This window comes from Stegastes partitus, unplaced genomic scaffold (assembly GCF_000690725.1).
Source record: "Stegastes partitus isolate 25-593 unplaced genomic scaffold, Stegastes_partitus-1.0.2 Scaffold837, whole genome shotgun sequence".
In the NCBI taxonomy this organism is placed as follows: Eukaryota; Metazoa; Chordata; class Actinopteri; family Pomacentridae; genus Stegastes; species Stegastes partitus.
This window is the reverse complement of record NW_007578568.1, coordinates 7,449-29,798: the sequence shown is the minus strand read 5'-3', so window position 1 is coordinate 29,798 and position 22,350 is coordinate 7,449. Positions and strand designations below refer to the sequence as shown.

General features: G+C 47.1%; 1 protein-coding gene across 1 annotated transcript in view; it reads left to right on the top strand.

Annotated features, from left to right (window-relative positions):
- ttn.2 (titin, tandem duplicate 2) overlaps window positions 1-22,350 on the top strand; it is a 236,644-nt gene that overhangs the window by 211,460 nt on the left and 2,834 nt on the right. The window contains exons 230-254 of the mRNA XM_008292835.1: window positions 1,601-1,935; window positions 2,668-4,399; window positions 4,807-5,109; window positions 5,303-5,614; window positions 6,371-6,661; window positions 6,757-7,056; window positions 7,445-7,586; window positions 7,681-7,844; window positions 7,953-8,255; window positions 8,826-9,107; window positions 9,272-9,865; window positions 9,964-10,254; window positions 10,373-10,672; window positions 11,240-11,542; window positions 11,672-11,974; window positions 12,083-12,351; window positions 12,479-12,794; window positions 12,910-13,215; window positions 13,346-13,645; window positions 13,775-14,350; window positions 14,461-14,766; window positions 14,871-15,253; window positions 15,382-15,592; window positions 15,726-21,506; window positions 21,611-21,904. Of these exons, the coding sequence (XP_008291057.1) occupies window positions 1,601-1,935; window positions 2,668-4,399; window positions 4,807-5,109; window positions 5,303-5,614; window positions 6,371-6,661; window positions 6,757-7,056; window positions 7,445-7,586; window positions 7,681-7,844; window positions 7,953-8,255; window positions 8,826-9,107; window positions 9,272-9,865; window positions 9,964-10,254; window positions 10,373-10,672; window positions 11,240-11,542; window positions 11,672-11,974; window positions 12,083-12,351; window positions 12,479-12,794; window positions 12,910-13,215; window positions 13,346-13,645; window positions 13,775-14,350; window positions 14,461-14,766; window positions 14,871-15,253; window positions 15,382-15,592; window positions 15,726-21,506; window positions 21,611-21,904 (14,697 nt within the window). The remainder of the gene's footprint in view (window positions 1-1,600; window positions 1,936-2,667; window positions 4,400-4,806; window positions 5,110-5,302; window positions 5,615-6,370; window positions 6,662-6,756; window positions 7,057-7,444; window positions 7,587-7,680; window positions 7,845-7,952; window positions 8,256-8,825; window positions 9,108-9,271; window positions 9,866-9,963; window positions 10,255-10,372; window positions 10,673-11,239; window positions 11,543-11,671; window positions 11,975-12,082; window positions 12,352-12,478; window positions 12,795-12,909; window positions 13,216-13,345; window positions 13,646-13,774; window positions 14,351-14,460; window positions 14,767-14,870; window positions 15,254-15,381; window positions 15,593-15,725; window positions 21,507-21,610; window positions 21,905-22,350) is intronic.

Genomic DNA, 22,350 nt, shown 5'->3' with positions numbered 1-22,350 from the left:
AAGTCAGGCAACATTACCAAAATTGTCACAGGGGTTTTTCAACATAATGGACTTCCTGTTGGGGTTAGGGCTTGGTGCTGATTGACTTTTTTGTGCGTCCTGACCTGCTACACATGCCCAGCGAATCTTGTAGCTGTAGGTGAAACAACCTTCCGACAACAGTCAGTTGAATGCAAAAAACACAGTGAAAATGGACAAAATGGCCATTGATCAAAATTGCCCAGGCCACCATTTCCAAACCGGGCCTCATCTGCGGAGCGTTTGAAGAACTTTTAGTCACCACATCATGTAATTTGTGCCTGCCAAATGTCAGGTGTGTACGACGAACCCCCTAGGAGGAGTTCGATTTAGAAAATGGCCAAAAATGGCCATTTTTGAGAAAAAATGGCCCGGCATGGTCGCGGTTGTCCAACATGGTGGATTTCCTGTTGGGTTTACAGAAACATGCTAATGGACTTTTTTGTGCATCACAAGTTGTTACACTTGTGGTGAATGTGGTAGTTGTAGGTGAAACGTAGCCGCAATGGGACTATGTTAAAATATTGTAGGGGGCGCAGTTGAGCCGTGTTGCATTTTCGAGCTTGGAGCAGGAGACGTTTTTGTTTGTGCCGACGAGCTCTACATGCCTACCAAATTGCGTAGCTGTAGTTCATACGTGCTTCCAACAGGACTCCGTTGAAATTTTCAAGGTGGCGCTGTGGAGCAATTTTGGCAGCGACATGTCCAAGTCCATTAAAATATCAAATTTTTTGCCAGTGCTGGTGTGTGTGCCGATTTTGGTGAGTTTTCGTGGATGTTAAGGCCCTCAAAATCGGATTTCAACAGTCGGTAAAATAATAATAAATAACAATAATAAATAATAATAATAATAGTAATCACAACGGTTACAATAGGGTCCTTGCACTGTAGTGCTCGGACCCTAATGAATGTTTTTTGTGGGAAGGACACAAAAGTTTTTAAAGCCTTTCTCAGTTTTACATAAATGTGCAGAAGAGGTAATGAGGGTGTGAAGGCAGGTTCACCTGGACAGGTAACCAGTCTATCACAGGGCTACACTTAGAGACAGACAACCAAGCACACTCACATTTACACCTACGGACAATTTACAATCACCAATTAACCTCAGCATGTTTCTGGACTGTGGGAGGAAGCCGTAGAACCCGGAGAGAACCCACGCTGCACGGGGAGAACATGGAGACTCCACGCAGAAAGATCTCGGGTGTCCTCACCGGGACGCCAACCAGAGACCTTCTTGCTGCGAGGCGATGGTGCTAACCACCGAGACACCTGCAGCCCTCTGTCAACATTCTAGTAAAATATGTATTTAAATACAGAGAAAACCAGCAAGCTCACGTGGCTTTTGTTCCCTTTATGAATGATCAGTGCCCGTGAAGCAGCAGTGGAGTTCAATAAAGTCTCCTCACGTGCTTGCTTGGGTTTAAAATGTTCTCCATTTGCTCCAAATTTGGTTAAGTTGGTCTTATTGAATCCTAAAACAAAAACCTGTCAATGTCTCCCTTCTGAATATTTGGAAAACGTTAGCACACTAGTCTTTCACAAATCATGACTTCTTTAACACGTATTGGACTCTACCCCGCAGCTGTGCCTGATGCCCCTGGTACCCCCGATGCCACTCATGTGACCGGAGACAGCATCACCCTGTGCTGGACCAGGCCACGCACAGATGGAGGCAATGAGATCAAACACTACATTCTGGAAAGGAGAGAGAAGAAGAGCCTGCGCTGGGTGAAGGTTTCCTCCAAGAGGCCCATCACTGAGCTGAGGCACCGTGTCATCAACCTCACAGAGGGCAATGAGTACGAGTTCCGCGTCATGGCTGAGAACGGCGCCGGTGTTGGACCAGCCAGTAGCACCTCTAGGCTCTTTAAATGCAGAGAGCCAACCAGTGCCCCCAGTGCTCCCACTGTGATCAAGGTAGGCCTTCAGGAACACTGTTCTCCTACAACAGTGCAGATGTGCAAGTCAGTGTCACAGCTCTCAACCAGACTTTTTTTGCTCTCTTTTTACAATTTACAGAAATCTGAACTGAATGACAAATCTCTGCATTTAAAAAAAAAAAAAATCAGTTAGCTAGAAATTATTTCATGGCACAAATCAACCCTGTAGAACCTCCCTCAGCAGAGAAAAAAGTTCCTACTCAAGGATAGATACTTCTAAGAGGCCTTGAAAACTGCTCTGCTGGTCTCCATTTTGATTGGTTAAACTCAGAGAGGAAACCATGCACCATTTTCTTCTGTCTTCTTGATGTCCTCGTCCAGCAGCAGTCTTCTCCTATGTAACAGCACCAACAACAACATCAAATTCTCCATATATTTTAACACATAAAGCCTCTGTTGTTCTGGTATCTATGTAGAACTGTAGTTAAGTCCAGTAACTACTGTTTGTTTTGGAGTTAATGTTGCGGACAAAGCTGTTTGATCCTACAACGATAACACAAAAGCTGAAGGTCAGGTAGGCAAAGGATCCTGTAAATATTTGACCCAGCCCCCAAGTTTCTGCAGTGGAGAGCTTCCGGTTGATTTAGAAGATCAGCATGCAAAATAAGTGCTGTTTGACCTCAGAGGGAATCAAAATGCAGAGAAAAGGGAGCAAAGAATAGCACAATATAAATGATTTTATGAACTTTTCTTTTTTCTTGTTGATCAGGTCATTGACTCCACTAAATCCTCCATCACCCTGGAATGGACCAAGCCAGTCTTCGATGGTGGCTTGGAAATCATTGGCTACAATATTGACATGTGTAAGGCCAGTCTGGAGGAGTGGCACAGAGTAAACAGCCAGATCTGCATCCACACCAGGTATACTGCTAAAGGCCTGGTGCCTGGGGAGCTCTACAAGTTCCGGGTCAGTGCTGTAAATGGATCAGGAGAGGGCGAAGCCTCGGTGATGCCCAACCCTGTTCAGGCTCTGGACAGACTTACATCTCCTGAAATTGACATTGATGCCAACTTCAAGCAAACTCACATTGTCAAGAATGGAGGCATTGTCACGCTCCATGTCGCTTTCCGAGGAAAGCCAACTCCTCTGGCCACCTGGTCCAGGGCAGACGGTGAGCTTCCTGTCATGGCTGACATCAATACCACAGATTCATTCTCCACTCTGACCATCGAGAGCTGCACACGGTATGAGGCCGGCAAATACACCTTGTCCCTGGAGAACAACAGTGGGCGAAAATCCATTACATTCACTGTCAAAGTGCTGGACACTCCTGGACCTCCAGGAGCCATCACCTTCAAAGACGTCACTCGCGGAGCCCTGACAGTGATGTGGGATGCCCCTACTAATGATGGTGGATCACGAATTCACCACTACATTGTGGACAAGCGCGAAGCCAGCCGCCTGGCCTGGCAGGAGGTCAGCACCAAGTGCACTCGGCAAATGATCAGGGTAACTGGCCTGGATATTGGCGTGCCATATTTGTTCAGAGTGATTGCTGTTAATCAGTTTGGCCAGGGAGAACCTCATGAGATGACCGAGCCCATCATCGCCACTGAAGAACCAGCACCACCCAAGAGACTGGACGTTGTCGACACCACCGACTCCACAGCTTCCCTGGTGTGGCTGAAACCTGAACACGATGGAGGCAGCCGCATCAGAGGCTATATTGTGGAATGCAGAGCTAAGGGTACTGACCGTTGGGTTGTTAGTGGAGAGACCAAGTCCCTGAAGATGCTGGTGGAGGGTCTGATTGAGAACACAGAGTATGACTTCAGAGTGAAGGCCAAGAACGACGCTGGAATCAGCGAGTCTCAGGGCACATTCGGTTCCGTGGTTATTAAGGAGCCTCGCATTGAACCCACTGCTGACCTCAGCAGCATCACTAACCAGCTCATTACCTGCAAGACCTCCAGCACCTTTACCATTGACATCCCCATTAGCGGCAGACCAGCACCCAAGGTCACCTGGAAGCTGGAGGAAATGAAACTGAAGGAGACAGACAGAGTCTCCATCAAGACCACAAAAGAGAGAACCACGCTGGTGGTGAAAGACAGCAAGAGAAGCGACAGCGGCAAGTACTACCTGACACTGGAGAATGCTGCTGGTGTGAAGACATTCACGGTGACTGTAGTCATTGTCGGCAGACCAAGTCCACCCACAGGCCCCTTGGAAATTTCTGGAGTCTCCTCAGAATCCTGCACCCTGTCCTGGTCTGAGCCCGCTGATGACGGCGGCACCGACATCACCAACTACATTGTTGAAAAACGAGAGTCTGGCTCTGCTTCTTGGCAAGTGGTGAACTCCAGCGTGAAGAGAGCCACTATCAAAGTGACTCATCTCACCAAATACATGGAGTACACATTCAGAGTATGCGCAGAGAACAAGTTTGGAGTCAGCAAGTCCATAGAGTCAGCCCCTGTTGTCATTGAGCATCCATTTGGTAAGTTCTGTTTGGAGCTGCAATAATTCATTGATTAATTGCCCATTTTTACATTAATCATCAACTTTCTAAAGATCCAATTTTTGTGACTGCAGTTTCTTAAATGGGAATATTTTCAGGGTGCTTTCCTCCTCTATGACAGCAAACTGAATATCTTTGAGTTGTTGACACAACAAGACATTTTCAAACGTCACGTTGGACTTTCAAGATACTGATTTTATACATGCTAATATTTTTCACCATGTTAAGACGTTTTATAAACCCAACAACTAATCTACAGATTAATCTACAACAAAAGCAATAGTTGCATTTTAGAGACCAAACAGCTGCTCAACTCATTTAGAAAATAATTAGCCCAATTTCTGTCCAACAACTAAAATATATTCACCTAAACCTTATTTTCACAGTTCCTCCAAGTCCTCCATCTCGTCCAGATGTTGTGTCAGTGTCTGCCAATGCCATTAGCATCAAATGGGATGTGCCATATGCTGATGGTGGCAGCAAGGTGACAGGTTACTGGATTGAGAAGAAGGAGAGGAACACAATCCTGTGGGTGAGGGAGAACAAACTGCCTTGCCTGGAGTGCCACTACAAGGTGTCCAACCTGATTGAGGGCCTGGAGTACCAGTTCAGGGTGTACGGCATGAACCTTGCTGGACTCAGCAAGGCCAGTGAGGCCTCCAGACCTGTGCTGGCGCTTAATCCTGTTGGTGAGCGAAACATTCTTGCCCAAACTACAAACATTTGAAAACTAATCAACGAAATGCTCTTAGCAGAGGTTCTAACAACTGAGCAAACTGACTGAATCAGTTCAGAAAAGTCTTTGTGAATCCTTTGATAGCAATAATAGCTGGAGGTTTACATGTACAGTTTTATGATGACCTTCTCGTCCGCTCTACTCAGATCCTCCCGGTAAACCTGAGGTGACAGACATCAGCCGCTCCTCTGTGTCACTGTGCTGGACCGTGCCGTTCAATGATGGCGGCAGCAAGATTGTTGGTTATGTGGTGGAGAGGAAAGTGTACAGTACAGACGAATGGGATGACAACCGCTGGCTCAAGTGCAACTACACCACGATCACAGAAAACTACTTCACTGTCACAAACCTGGGAGAGGGAGAGACGTACGAGTACCGCATCATTGCCAAGAATGCTGCTGGGGTCCACAGCGCGGCCTCGGAGTCAACCGGACCAGTCACATGCAAGGACGAATACTGTAAGTTCAGCCGTTTCTGTTTTTGGTCAAGATGTGCATTTCATAGTGTATGTCTGTGTAGATTCTCAGTCATCCAGGTCATGGTAATCATAGGAGCTTCAGCAGAAATCAACTGGACTTCTCAAGGTTCTTGAATTCTTCAAGAACAGCAAATTTTGGGTGCCCCTGTAGCTCCCCTGGCTGAGCGGCGACCCATGAAATGGGTCTGCAGTTAGCTATAGTTAGCTACAGTTAGCTGTAGTTAGCTACAATTACCTACAGTTAGCTGTAGTTAGCTACAGTTAGCTGTAGTTAGCTATAGTTAGCTACAGTTAGCTGTAGTTAGTTACAGTTAGCTGTAGTTAGCTATAGTTAGCTACAGTTGGCTGTAGTTAGTTACAGTTAGCTGTAGCTAGCTAAGGTTAGCTGTAGTTAGCTATGGTTAGCTATAGTTAGCTGTAGTTCCCCGATGCAGCGGTCGTGGGTTTGACTCCCGCTCACGACTCTTTGCTGCAGGTCTCTCCCCGTTCTTCTCCCCCCTTTCCTTTCTCTCGCCACTGCTCTGAACAAAGGCAAAAGCCCAAAAACTTTATTTATCAATAAATAATTAAAAAAGAACAGCAAATTCTGTGTCCTTTGTTGAAGAATTCTTGAATTCTTCAAGAACCTTGAAGAGAAATCCAGTTGTTTTCTACTGAAGCCCCAAGGATTTTGTAGTGTGGAATCTTTTCCAAAAAAATTCTACAATTTCATTTGATAATCATCTCATTGTTGCAGCTCCTCCCAAAGCTGAGCTTGACAGCAAACTAATAGGTGAGACTGTCACTGTCACTGCGGGCTCTGACCTCGTCCTGGATGGTGCCGTGGGCGGTAAACCAGAACCTACCGTGTACTGGTCGAAGGGCGACAAGATTCTGGAGCTTGGTGAAAAATACTCGTTGACCTACACTGCCACCAGAGCTATGGCTGTCATCAAAAACTGTGACAGATATGACACTGGTAGGTACATCCTGACTGTGAAGAATGCCAACGGAATCAAGACCGCAACAGTCAGCGTTAAAGTCCTCGGTAAGCAGCCAAGAACTCAGGCTAGAGCATATCACCTGGCTGACTGTTGACTCCTCGGTGAATAGCGAATTGTTTTTGTTATTTCTGTCCTTTAGACACTCCTGGATCTCCAGCTGATAAGATCGTGATCAGCAGAGTGACGGAGGAGAAGTGTACAGTGTCCTGGAAGATTCCTCTGGAGGATGGTGGAGACTCTGTCACCCACTACATCGTGGAGCGTCGTGAGACCAGCCGCCTGAACTGGGTCATTATGGAGACTGAGTGCAAGACGCTGTCATGTGTCAGCACCAGGCTGATCAAGAACAATGAGTACATCTTCAGAGTTAGAGGAGTCAACAAATTCGGACCGGGAGTTCCTCTGGAGTCTGAGCCAGTCATTGCCAGGAACGCCTACAGTAAGCTGCGATTTCATGGTCACTGCACTACATAACTTCCTTTTTCTGTGTGGAATTATGTGTAGTATGGCCTGAGTTAGGGCCAAAAGCATTGCATGACTATAAATTGAAATTGCAATTTGAAACAATGCTATTGGCAAATAGCAAACCCAGAATTTAGAATACATTGAATTGAGTCCAGCTTCTTGTGTGACAGTCACTTTGACAGTATCCCATGTGGTTATGCCCCATCATGTTTTGAACTGAAGCTTGACTTTAAATCCCAATATTTGTTGGAAATTAGATATTTTTGCGAAATCTTTTTTTCCCCCTAGATTAGTGTATGTCTTGTGAATAGAAAACAGTATATAGATTAATCTCTGTGACTCTGACCTGTTTTTCTCCCCAGCCATCCCATCCCAGCCAGGTACACCTGAGGCAACTGCAGTGGGTAAGGAGCATGTCATCATCGAGTGGCTGAAGCCTGAGAGTGATGGCGGCAGTGAGATCAAGAACTACATTGTGGATAAACGAGAGAAGAGCAGCACCAGGTTGGAACAACTTCAGCAGGAACAGATTTTAGTTTTTACTTTCTGAAAGAGGAATGCTCATCGTCTTTCTCCCTCCTTTTGTTCTTTGTACCAGGTGGACTCGGGTGAATAAGACTTATACCATCTACGACACTAGACTGAAGATCACAGGTCTGCTGGAGGGAAGCGAGTACCAGTTCAGAGTGACAGCTTTCAACGCTGCTGGAGACAGTCAGCCAAGCGACGCCTCGCCATACATCCTCTGCAAGGACCCCACATGTAAGACATTTATGCATTTATATTTTCAAAACCTCACCCAAGCACTCACACATCAAAGGTGTTTCAACTAAGCTAAGTGTGACGTATCTGTGTCCTTGTCGTCCTCAGATACCCCAGCTCCTCCATCAATGCCCCGCATCACAGACACCACCAAGCACAGCATCAGCATGACTTGGACGAGGCCCATGTATGACGGTGGCTCAGACGTCTCCGGCTACGTGGTGGAAATCCTGGAGGAGGGTTCTGAGCAGTGGTACCGCGCCACTACCAAGGCTCTCAAGACTAACGAGTATGTGGCTGCCGGTCTGGCAGCCAATAAGAAGTACAGATTTAGGGTGGCTGCCACCAATAGCAATGGCACCGGGGAGTTCAGTGAGCCGAGCGCTGAGGTCGAGCCGCTGGAGAGAATCGGTGAGTCAGACAAATATACAGGCTCACCTTTTATTAAGACACAACTTGACAAAGTGAATTGAAGACCTTAGAGGAACCTAACAAATCCAAAACTTCCTGTGGATTCCTTTTGAGCAGCGACACTATGGAGAAAAAAAACTTCTCTTTCACCAGGTAGAAACCTCCGTCTGAACCAGACTCAGGGAGGCAGACATCTGCCCGGACCAGTAAATGTGAGGGTAAAGGGGGGAGAGAACAAGATGCAGTTAGAGAACAGAAAAACATAAAAGAATAGCAAACTGTTTGGAGGTCAGTGAGGCCAAAAATGGCATATCAGCGGTGTGTAGCTCCAGATCCAGAGACACCTGCTGGGAGAACATAGCACAAACTATGGTTAAGTTAAATGTAAATCTATTTCAGTCATTTGAAAAGTGAAGAGTGCAGTTAATTTTGGGATATGCCTATGAATGGGAAGTAAATATTTCCAAACAAAGCTCCTGATTTTTCCAAGTGACAGATCTTGATGATCATGTTTCCACTAGTTGGATAGTAGTCACAGCATTATCTCTCCTCTGTGCTCCATCCACTTAGAAATGCCCGACCTGGAGCTGGCCGAGGACCTGAAGAAAACGGTGTGTCTGCGAGCCGGAGGTACCTTGCGCTTGTTTGTGTCCGTTACTGGCCGTCCAACACCGGTCGTGGCCTGGAGGAAGACAGGTGTGGAGCTGCAGACCCGCGGCTACATTGAGACCACTGACAGCTACACCTCTTTGATCGTGGAGAAGGTTGATCGCTACGACTCTGGAAAATACGTCTTAGAGGCAGAGAACCCGTCTGGCAAGAAAACAGCCACCATTCTGGTCAAAGTCTATGGTATGTCTGCCCAGATAAATATATATCAGTTTAGGGGATATAAGGAGAAAAAGGCCCAGTTATCCTAATTTTGTAGCTTTAGTTAATTTCCTTCTGAAGAGGTCGATAAATGCACTCCCACATCTTCACTTCCTTTCTTTCTTTCACTCATTTCTCTTCTCCAGACACTCCTGGGCCTCCAGGTTCAGTGAAAGTGAAAGACTACACCAAAGAATCTGTTGTGATCACATGGGACGTCCCGAGCATCGACGGTGGGGCTCATGTTAGCAACTACATCGTAGAGAAGCGTGAAGCAAATATGAAGTCATACAAGACCGTCACCACTGAGTGCAGGAAAACCCTGTTCAGAATCACTGGTCTGGAGGAGGGTGTGTACTACTTTTTCAGAGTGCTTCCAGAGAACATCTACGGTGTTGGTGAGCCCTGCGAGACAACTGAGGCGGTGCTGGTGTGTGAAGTGCCGTCAGTGCCTGTGGATCTACAGATTGTCGACGTTACCAAGACCTCTGTCACTCTGCACTGGGAGAAGCCGCTACATGAGGGCGGCAGCAGGTTAACTGGCTACGTCATTGAAGCCTGCAAAGTGGGTTCGGACAGGTGGAGCACTGTGGCGACAGTCAAGGCCTCAGTTTCACGGCACACCATTCAGTCTTTGACAGAGAATGACCAGTACCTGTTCAGGATCCGAGCCACCAACAGCAGAGGAGCTAGTGAACCCATGGACATCGTCACTCCCGTTGTAATCCAGGAGATCAAGGGTAAGCCTTTCAAACAAATTCTCACACACATTTCTAAACTCAGAGAAGCTGCACAGAAAGTGCTTAAGTATAATAAACATCTCTCATGTGTGTTGCAGTAATGCCCAAGATCGATATGACTAGCATTCCTCAGAAGATCGTTCATGTGCACCGTGGCAAGCCCATAGACCTCAACATCCCCATCAAGGCCAGACCGCAGCCCGTCTGCTCCTGGTACTTTGGTAGTGTCAAGCTAAAGGACAGTCTGGACCGCATTAAGATCGACAGCAATGGCAAATACAGCCACCTTGTCATTCGTGAGACCACCATCAATGACACGGGAGACTACACACTGGAGGTGAAGAATGCCATTGGCATAGCAACCGAAATTATCAAGGTCATCATTCTTGGTAAGGAGACTTTTTAAAGGAGAATTTAATTGACAATCGGTAAAATCGTAATCTATCTGTTTCAAGTAAAATTCAAAATTTTTAAAGATTCTGATCAACTGCTTTGTTGTATGTCTAGACAAACCAGGAATCCCAGTTGGCCCCATGAAGATTGAGGAGGTTGACGGTGTGTCAGTGACAACTAGCTGGGAACCTCCAGAGAAGGATGGTGGTGCCAATGTCAGCGGCTACGTGGTTGAGCAGCGGGATGCTCACCGGCCAGGCTGGAGCACGGTCTCAGAATCAGTGACTAGACCCTGCTTCAAGTTCACCAGGCTCTCCGAGGGAACTGAGTATGTGTTCCGTGTTGCTGCCATGAATCGTTTTGGCGTCGGCAGCTTCCTGCAATCCGAGGTGGTCGAGTGCAAGAGTGCCAAGAGTGAGTTGTCTTTTGTATCTGCTATTTTTTTTCTCTTTCTTTCCAGATATCTTATGCTAAACGTTGCTGAAATCATAGTAATTATCAGTGAACAGGCGGCTAACTAGAGAATATCTTGGTGATCTTTCTGGGACCAGGTTACAATGACTCTTTGACCAAAAAGAAGTTTCCATGCATTAAAATTCACCTTAATATTTACGTTGTTCAGTTAAATTTATATAATAAGTATTACTGTAATGTAGTAACATTTTGAATGTAAATGTGAATTTGTATTACACAAAAAGTACATATAATGTGATTTGACTAAGACCTAATTAGCTATATAACCAAGCAGTAGTCCAACTACCTATCCCAGCAACTGTTGCTTTTCCTGTATGTTTACATCCTTTGTGCTTTTCATCTATCATTCATGAGCAAATAATTTGTACATTAAGAATTTTTACTAATGTAAGAATTGCTGTAAAGTTTAGTCAATATTTCTTCTATTAAGATTTAGGCAGTTCAATTCTGCCCTGCTGTCTCCTATTTTTTCTCATCTGTAATCCATTAATTTTTTTTTCTGTGCAGCCATCCCCGGACCTCCAAGAAGACCAGAGGTGATTGATGTTACCCATGAGGGCATGACCCTTACCTGGCATCCACCCGAGGATAATGGTGGCTCCACCATCACCGGCTACATCATCGAACGTAAAGAGGCTCGTTCTGATAGATGGCTGAGAATCAACAAGAACCCTGTCACCATGACCAGGTACCGTTCTTCTGGACTGATCGAGGGCCTTGAGTATGAACACCGTGTCACTGCCATCAACTCTAGAGGAGCCGGCAAACCTAGTGAGAGCTCTGCCATCACCGTTGCCATGGATCCCATCGGTATGTGATGCAAAATCTATTGTAATGACATTTACCAAGCTTAATCCATTAAACCATTACCATCTGTTTTATACTAATCACACCAGTGTATAGTCACTATGTTTACCAAGTCTCTGTGTTGTTGAACAGAACCCCCAGGTCCTCCACTACAGCCTAGAGTCACTGACACCACTAGGACTTCGGTTTCTTTGGCCTGGCTACCGCCTGAAGAGGAGGGTGGTTCAATCATTACTGGTTACCTGATCGAGATGCAAAAGGTGGACCAGGTGGAATGGACACTGTGCAACACCACGCCCACCAAGATGTGCGAATACACCCTTACGCACATGCCCCAGGGAGCTGAGTACAAGTTCAGAGTCATTGCCTGCAATGCTGGTGGTTCCGGAGAGCCCGCTGAGATTCCTGGAGTGGTTAAAGTCCAGGAGATGCTTGGTAAGACAGCAAATTTACAAAAATTACAAATCTGATACAATTCAGATTTCACATATAGTCATCTTACTATTTGTGTATTTTACCTCAATCTCTCTGTATCTTCTTCAGACTATCCTGACTATGAGCTGGATCGTAAATATGAGGAGGGCTATGTGGTGCGGCAGGGCGGAGTCGTCCATCTGTCTGTACCCATTAAGGGCAAACCCATACCGACATGTAAGTGGACGAAGGATGGTCGTGACATCTCCCATCGTGCCATGATTGCCACCCATGATGACATCACTGAGCTCATAATTAAAGAGGCGCACAAAGACGACACCGGTACCTATGACTTGGTGCTGGAGAACAAATGTGGCAGGAAGGCTGTGTACATCAAGGTAAGCACCACCTCTAGTGGATTCAGTTAAAACATGAATACAGTGAAACAGAATGTCCTTTGCTATCAGTATTACAGAGGTATGTGAGGTTGTAACTTAGTTTATGTCTTTATATCTTCCCCTCCAGGTGAAGGTGATCGGTCGCCCTGATGTCCCAGAAGGCCCTCTAGAGTTTGATGATATTCAGGCTAGATCAGTCCGGGTTAGCTGGAGGCCACCATCAGATGATGGTGGCTCCGACATCCTGGGATACATTGTGGAAAGACGGGAGGTTCCCAAGGCAGCATGGTATACAGTGGATGCTAGGGTCACCGAAAACTCTCTGGTGGTGAAAGGCTTAAAAGAGAATGTGGAGTACCACTTCAAGGTTTCTGCAGAGAACCAGTTTGGTGTCAGCAGGTCTCTCAAATCTGACGAGTCTGTCACACCAAAGACACCACTTTGTGAGTACTAATACTTTTCAAAGTACTTTTATTCAGGGTTTTTGTAAAGTCTCTGATGTTGATAAATGTAAAGTGCTGAAAGCACTGATTTCCCTGACAACATTCTTGACTACAGGCCCACCTGAACCTCCCAGCAACCCACCAGAGATCATGGATGTCACCAAGTCCACAGTATCTCTGTCCTGGGCCCGGCCCAGGGATGATGGAGGCTCTCGCGTCACAGGATACTATGTGGAAAGGAGAGAGGTGTCAACAGAGAAGTGGGTCCGCCACAACAAGACCCACATCACCACCACCATGTACAATGTCACCGGTCTTATCCCTGATGCAGAGTACATGTTCCGAGTGGTGGCTCAGAATGATATTGGACAGAGCGAACCGGGTCCTGCTTCAGAGTCTGTGGTCTGCAAAGATCCGTTTGGTAAGTTATCATCACATTGTACTATTTGTGCATGACTAGAGTAATAAAACTGAGCACTGGAGAAATTTAAGACAAGACAGAAATTCAACTTGAAGGACAGAAAACTGATTTTACATCTGTCTCTCAATAGACAAACCCAGCCAACCAGGAGAGATCGACATAATCTCTGTCACTAAAGACTGCATTACTATCCACTGGCTCAGGCCTGAGCATGATGGAGGCAAGGAGATCTTGGGTTACTGGATTGAATTCAGGCAGGCTGGAGAGAGTGCCTGGAAGAAATGCAATAAGGAGCGATCCAAGGATCGTCAGTTCACCATGGGCGGCTTGATGGAGGCTACCGAATACGAGTTCAGAATCTTTGCTGAGAATGAGACTGGACTCAGCCGACCTCGTCGCACCCCCATGGGCATTAAGACGAAACTGAGCGGTGAGATTCTGTCCAGATATTGTCTAACAAAATTACGTCGTAACAGCCTTGATGATTTTTCCTTAAGACATATCAGTGTAAAAGAACAGTAAATGCATATTTTGATCCAACCTCCTTATTTTTCTGTAGTCGGTGAGGCTCCAGCTTTGAAGGAAGAGATCCAAGATGTAACAACCAAGCTTGGTGAGTCCGGCACTCTGACCTGCGGCATCATTGGTAGACCTCTGCCTGAGATCAAGTGGTACCGATACGGTAAGGAACTGATCCAGAGCCGCAAGTATAAGATGAGCTCAGATGGCCGTAACCACTCCCTCAGCATCCTGACGGACGAGCAAGAAGATGAGGGTCTGTACACCTGCAGGGCAATCAACGAGGCAGGAGAGATGGAGACCAGTGGCAAACTGCGCTTGCAGGCACCGCCTCAGTTCCACCCTGGCTTCCCCCTAAAGGAGAAATATTATGCTGGGGCCGGCACCAGCCTCCGCCTCCATGTTGTCTACATTGGTCGTCCAATCCCCCAGATCATGTGGTTCTACGGCAAGAAACCTCTGAATCCATCTGAGAATGTGATTATTGAGAACACAGAAAGCTACACTCACCTGGTGGTGAGGAATGTCCAGAGAAAGTCCAATGCGGGTCGCTACAAGGTGCAACTCAGCAATGTGTTTGGAACTATTGACACTGTGCTACGCGTTGAAATCCAAGGTAAAAGCAGAAAAAAAAAAAAAAAAACGTTCCAGTAGAAATGTCAATAAAAACTTTATTATTCCAACGAAAGAGTTGTTACTCAGTCTGTCATTGTTGTTTTTTTCCAGACAAACCATGCATCCCTGATGGACCTGTAGTTGTTGACGCTCTGCTTAAGAGTTCAGTTGTAATCAGCTGGAAGGTTCCCAAGGACGATGGAGGGTCTGTGATCACCAACTACATTGTGGAGAAACGTGAGGCCAAAGAAGGCGAACAGTGGCACCTGGTGTCCTCATCTGTCTCTGGCACCACCTGCCGTGTCCTAAACCTGACAGAGAATGCTGGCTATTACTTCAGAGTCTCTGCCCAGAATCAGTATGGAGTCAGTGAGCCACTGGAAATCCCATCAGTGGTTATCATCAAGAGTCCATTCGGTAAGTCTGCTCATATTGTTATTTTGTTCTCGAGTTTTGTCTTTGCTACACTGCAGAGAGGCAAATGTAGAGCACTGCAATAACACCTGGTGTTTGTGTCTCAGAAAAACCTGGCATCCCACAGCAACCCTTCATCATCAGCTCCACCAAGGACTCCTGTGTCGTCTGCTGGAAGCCTCCGAGCAGCGATGGAGGCGCTAAGATCACCAACTACTACCTGGAGAAACGTGAGAAGAAGCAGAACAAGTGGATGTCAGTAACCACCAAGAAGATTGTGGAGACCAGTTATGAGGTCAATGGCTTGATCGAGGGCTTTGAGTACGAGTTTCGCGTCAAATGTAAGAACATGGGTGGTGAGAGTGACTGGAGCGAGATCTCTGCACCCATTATCCCCAAGTCCGACCAGTCTCCCCGTGCTCCTGCATTCAGGGAGGAGATCAGAGACATGACTGTCAAATACCACGCTAATGCCACCTTTGTCACAAAGGTACTTTCTAAAAACTACACTGCATACACAGTGAAGAATTCACATGCTGTGCCCATTACGAAAGGTATAAATATGTCAACAATTAAACTTGTTTTTTTTGTTTGTTTTTTTTTGTAACCCATGACCAGGTGGTGGGCTATCCAAAGCCTGTGGTGAAATGGTACCGCAGTGGAAAAGAGATATTGGCAGATGGAACCAAGATCAAAGCCCAGGAGTTCAAGGGAGGCTACTACCAGCTAGTCATTACTGCCGCTGATGAGAATGATGCCTCAGTTTACCAAGTCAGAGCAACCAACTCCTCAGGTTCCATCTCTACAACTGCCAACCTGGAGGTTGAAGGTAAAGATCTCATTTTGGATTTTCAAGTTGATATTTTTCAATCCTTTCTAAGTCACTGGGTGACATTCCTAAAAAGAATTTTTTGGAATTTTCTCAATAATCTAATGGCTTTTTTTTGTCATTTTCATTCCAGTACCTGCAAAGATCCACCTGCCTAAAGAGCTTCAGGGAATGGGAGCAGTCCATGCTGTTCGTGGCGATCACATCACCATCAAGATCCCCATCTCTGGCAAGCCTGAGCCAGCGATCACTTGGCAGAAGGGTCAGGAGATCCTTTCCAACTCTCCTTATCATCAAGTCATTACTACCCGGTCCTTTACCTCCCTGGTCTTCCAAAAGGGAGTTCAGAGAAGGGATACTGGCTACTACATCATTACTGCAAAGAACAGATTTGGAATGGACAAGCAAACCATTGAGGTGAACGTGGCTGACATTCCCGATGCTCCAAAGGGACTTTTGGTCAGCGACATTGCACGGGATTCTATTACCCTGACCTGGGAGCCCCCTGCCAATGATGGTGGAAGTGATATTGTCAGCTACATCGTGGAGAAGTGTCCCACCACTGCTGATAGGTGGATCCGTGCTGGACAGACCGCTGACTGCAGCATCACCATCATCAACATATTTGGAAAAACCAAATACCAGTTCCGTGTTATTGCTGAAAATCAGTTTGGCCTGAGTCCTCCCTCTGACCCAACCGAGCCCATCACCACAAAAGAAGACAAGTCCATTATTAGGAACTATGATGAGGAAGTGGACGAAGCCAGGGAGATCACCAAAGAGGAGGCGCTGTTCTATAAGGTCAAGGAGCTGTCCTCCAAGTACACCATCTCTGAGGAGCTTTGTCGCTGTCAGTTTGGAGTGGTCCACCGCTGTGTTGAGATTGCCTCAAAGAAGACCTTCATGGCCAAATTCATCAAGGTCAAAGGAACTGACCGTGAATTAGTTCTCAGGGAAATTGAGGCCCTAAATGTTGCAAGACACAAGAACCTCATCTACTTGCATGAATACTTTGAAAGTATGGAGGAGATCATCCTGATCTTTGAATTCATCTCTGGAGCCGACATCTTCGAGCGTCTTGGCATCAGCAACTTTGAGCTGACAGAGCAGGAGATTGTTCGCTACCTGAGACAGGTATGCTCAGCTCTAAAGTTCTTACATAGCCACAACTTTGGCCACTTTGATGTCCGCCCGGACAACATTGTCTACACGACCAGGAGAAGCACCACCATAAAGATCATTGAGATGGGCCAGGCCAGGCTGCTGGTACCAGGAGAGAATATCAGAATGCTGTTCTCAGCACCAGAGTACTGTGCCCCTGAGGTCCATCGCCATGACCTGGTCACAACAGCCACTGACATGTGGTCTGTTGGTGTTATGGCGTATGTTCTGCTCAGTGGCCTCAATCCATTTGCATCAGAGTCCACAACAAAGATGATTGAGAACATCTCCAACTGCGAGTATATCTTTGACAATGAAGCATTTAAGGACATCAGCCTGGAGGCTATGGACTTTGTGGACAGACTTCTGGTGAAGGACAGGAAGCTCCGTATGACAGCACATGAAGCTCTGGAGCACCCATGGCTAAAGATGAAGATTGAGCATGTCAGCAACAAGATCATCAGGACACTGAGACACAGACGGTACTATCAGGGTCTCGTGAAGAGGACTGATACTATTGTATCAGCAGCTCGTGTGGCATATGGCGGCGCCTTCAGGAACCAGAGAGGACTAGCTGTAGGTAAAGTGAAGATTGGAACTGAGTATCATGGCCTCCGTGCTGGTCCTGTAATGCATGGCTCAGCTGAGGAAGGCGGTCATGTCAGATTTACTTGTAGCATCGTCAACTATGACAAGAGCACACAGGTATCGTGGTACTTTGGTAACCGCCAGCTGCACCCAAGCCCCAAGTATGAAATTACTTACAGCAATGGTTTTGCTAGTATCTACGTAAAGGACATTGAAGAGAGTGATGATGGCGTATATAGATGCAAGGTGGTGAGTGACGATGGAGAGGACAGTGCTTACGGAGAGCTCTTTGTCGACACAGTGAGGAGCATCAGAGAGCACTACATCAGTCGCTCCATCAAGAAACTGAGGAGGAGAGTTGACAGGACGAAACTCCTGCAGAGACCACCAGAGTTCACTCTGCCGCTATACAATCGTACTGCCTACATCGGCGAAGATGTGCGCTTTGGTGTTACTATCACTGTGCACCCAGAGCCTCACGTGACGTGGCTCAAGAATGGAGAAAGGATCATAATGGGTGATGACGACAGCAAGTACACGTTCACCAGTGATAAAGGTCTGTACCAGCTCCTGATCCACAACGTCGATGTGACTGATGATGCTGAATACACTGTTATGGCCCACAACAAGTTTGGAGAAGACAGCTGCAAGGCCCGTCTCACTGTGACACCTCATCCTGTGATGGAGGAAAGTATGAGGCCCATGTTCAAACGCCTGCTGGCAAATGTTGAGTGTATTGAGGGACACAGTGTCCGTTTTGAACTCAGAGTCTCAGGAATCCCAATGCCAACCCTGAAATGGGAAAAGGACGGTCATCCACTACAGTTCGGTCCTAAGGTCATAGTCATACAGGAAGATGTTGACTATCATGTGCTTCACATCAGAGAGACTCTGCTTGAGGACTCTGGTGTGTACAAAGTTACTGCAACCAACTGTGCTGGCTCTGCGAGCTGCCAGGCCACACTGAAGGTGGACCGTCTGACCTACACCAGGAGGGAGTATAAGAGTGAGGAGGAGAAATACAGACACATACAGAAACAAATTGAAAAGACCAACAAGATGGCTCAGCAAATTGTTGCCACTGAGGAGCTTGTACCGCTGAACCCCACAGCACAGGAAGCTCTCAAATTTGCTGCAGAGATGTACAAGCCTGCAGTGAGCACCAAGAATGTTGAGGGCGAGTTTGATATCACAGAGGAAAAGTCAGACACCAAGAAGCTGGAGGAGGAGAGGAGGATCTTCATGCCCTATGAGATCCCTGAGCCTGTGGTTCATGATCCCAGAGTTCTGGATGAGGACAAAGGCATCAAACAATTTGTGCCACTGTCTGACATGAAGTGGTACAGGAAGTTGAGAGATCAGTATGAGATTCCAGAGAGGATGGAGAGGATCGTGCAGAAGAGGCAGCGGCGTATTCGTCTTTCTAGATGGGAGCAGTTCTACGTCATGCCCCTTCCCAGAATCACTGACCAGTACAGGCCAAGGTGGCGTATTCCAAAACTCACTCTGGATGATCTGGAGACAGTCAGACCTGCACGCCGCTCACCCTCACCTGAATCAGAGGTCTCTTTCCGATCCAGGAGGAGATCTCTGGGAGACCTCAGTGATGAGGAGCTGCTAATGCCAGTAGATGACTACCTGTCGATGAGGAGAACGGAGGAGGAGAAGATGATGCTTGAAGATGAACTAGAGCTCGGCTTCTCTGCCTCTCCTGTCGGCAGTCCTGTTCGCACCGAGCGGCGTGTCGCAGAACATGAGGAAAGAAGGCAGGAAGTCAGGCACGAGGCCGTCGAAGTCGCAGAGACGAAGAAGAAACGCACAATTTCACAGTTCATGAGGAGGAGAAGGTCGCTGTCACCTACTTACATTGAGCTGATGCGTCCAGTCTCAGAGCTGATCAGGCCGTCGCGAGCGAGGCCTTCTGTGGAGGCAGAGGGAGCGGTTGTGGAGAGGCGCTCCCCCACCCCAGAGAGGACCCGGCCCCGTTCGCCCAGCCCCATTAGGTCAGTTGAGAGGTCATCCCGCTCCTCCTCGAGGTTTGAGCGGTCGGCCCGCTTCGACATCATGTCCCGCTATGAGGCTAGAAAGGCTGCCATCAAATCTGAGAGGAAGTATCAGGTGGTCAGTCAGACACCGTTCAGCCTGGATCATGCTCCTCGTGTGACTGTTAGGATGCGCTCTCATCGCATCCCAATTGGCCAGGACACCAAGTTCACCCTTAACATCCAAACTAAGCCAGAGGCTGAGGTCACGTGGTTTCACAATGGAGACGCAATCTCTGAAAGCAGTAACAAGTATGTCTTCACCAACATGAGTGGTGTTCTGTCCATCACTATTCTGGACTGCCAAGAGGAGGACAGCGGCACATATCGCTGTGTGTGCTCCAACTCTAAGGGAGAAGCATCCGACTACGCCACCCTGGAGGTTTCAGGCAGTGGCTACACCACCTTCTCTTCTCGCCGCAGGGATGAGGAAACTCCCAAAGCTTATGTCCCTGAAGTCACTCGCATTGACCACTATCACATGACCCACTTCAAAGCTGGCTATGCTTCAAAGACTTACTTGGAGGTGGAGGAGAGCAAGTCCAAGCTAACTGAGACGCATGAGGTCGTAACACGTGAAAGATATGGGGCCTCCTCTGAGAGGTACTCCTCTGCTGAGAGGTACGACTCGTCTGTCAAGTATGCCTCCACTGAATACTTGTCATCTGGTTCCTCCTACTCATCAGACAAGTTTTCTCTGACTGGAAAACAGACCACATCTGAAGCTAGACTGAAATCTTCTGCTGCTGCTGCTGCTGCTGAGGAAGTTTCTGTTCACAGTGTGAAACCTTCTCTTTCTGCCAGAATCCTCACCAAGCCTCAGTCAGTGATGGTCGCAGAAGGAGAAGCAGCCAGATTCTCCTGTGATATTGATGGAGAGCCAGCACCCACTGTAACATGGATGCATGAGAGGCAAACCATTGTGTCCTCTCACCGCATCCAGGTCACCACAACTCAGTATAAATCTAGCCTGGAGATCTCCTCTGTGACAACCTCCGATGAGGGCAGTTACACAGTCGTGGTGGAGAATTCAGCAGGCCGACAGGAGGCTCACTTTACTTTGACCATCCACAGACCAGTTCTCAAAGAACCTGTCAAATCCCTTGAGCCATCTGTGAAGTCACCCCCGCCCAGCATAAAGTCACCGGAACCTTCTGTCACATCACCTACTCCCTCCGTAACTTCCCCCGTTCCTAGTGTAAAGTCACCAGAGCCCAGCATCAAATCCCCTGAGCCTTCTGTTAAATCACCAGCTCCGAGTGTAAAGTCCCCTGAACCCAGTGTAACATCTCCTGCTCCGAGTGTAAAGTCACCAACACCGAGCATTAAGTCTCCTGAGCCAGAAGGAATTAAATCTCCTCGGAGCATGAAGTCTCCAGAGCCATCTGCCCCCTCTCCAGCATCCACCTTAAAGTCACCAGCTCCAAGTGTCAAATCTCCAGAACCTGAGGGAGTTAAGTCACCGCGTGGTGTAAAGTCTCCTGAACCCAGAATCAAGTCACCAGGGAGTGTGAAGTCACCAGAGCCTGAGGATACTAAATCACCTCGGGGTGTCAAATCTCCAGAACCTGCAGGAATAAAATCACCAAGAGGCATGAAGTCCCCAGAACCTGTTGGAGCCAAAACAACAAAAGGCATCAAGTCCCCAGAACCATCAGGCATCAAGTCACCAAGGGCCCTCAAGTCCCCTGAGCCTGAAGGAGTCAAATCACCTCCCAGGATGAAGTCTCCCCCACCCATTATGTCTCCCAAGAGAGTTGTGTCTCCACCCACCGTCAAGTCCCCAACACCGAAACCTCCCAAGGTCCTGAGTCAGCTGACCGCTGAAGCCTACGAGGGCTTGGTGAGGATGTCCTGTATGTGCGAGAGCAGCGTCAGGGAGGTGGTGTGGTACGTCAATGGGAGGAGGCTTTCACAGAGCAACCACTTTGAGATGCACTACTCTGAGGGCTCCTGCAGCCTTTTGATCCACAACCTGGCAGACAGTGACCAGGGAGAGTACACCTGTGAGATGACATCAGACGGAGGCGTGTCCAAATCATCCTTTTCCTTCACTGGACAGGTGTTTCAGTCCATACACAAGAAGATTACAGCCTACTGTGAGCAGCAAGTGGCACTTAAAGGTAAGTAATTTGATCAGCTGGATGTTAAATGTAACATATTCTGATATAGCCTTAACTCTGACGTCATTGTGAAGACTTACCGTTTCCATCTCCTCCTTCAACAGGATCAGTAATGATGAGTCACAAGGAGTCATCGTCATCCATGAGCTCATCCACAATGACAAAAAAAGAAATTCATACAATGGAGGAGTCTTCCTCCTTCTCTTCCTCTGCTCAGCAGGCAATGATGTCCTCCATGATGGAGTCCAGCTCGTTCAGCAGCGTGGCAGCTGAGATGAAGTTTGAGACCATGTCTATGTCTAGCATGTCGTCTATGACATCTGAGACGTACGCCATGAGCTCCAGCAGCCTCACAGAGATGGCCTCCCACATGGAGGGATCCTCACTGAGAGCAATTGGTAGGACGCTGATTATAATCTGTGAAACTTTCTCTTCCTGTACCAGTGGCTCTACTTCAGCTTACTTCACAATGGACGAATTTGCCTTTTAAAAAAATATGAACTCCAGATCAAAACAAACCAAAGAAGAACATTTAGCAAAACCACATTTTTTGTACCTGATTCTTGTGGCTTCTCACTATTTATTTATTCATTCATCCATTTATTCATTTATTTATTTGCCAGAAACTTTGAACACAGAAAGAGTATTTTATTTTACACAGAGCAGACAGGAGATGACGAGAGAAACTCAAACCTGCTGGATCAATAAATAAATGCAACATGGATCAGAAGCAGAGAACAGAGGAGCCAGTTGTTGGAGATACATTCAGCTGATGGTGGAACATCTTTCTACATCATGATAATGGAACATCTTTCTACATGATGGTGGAACATCTTTCTACATC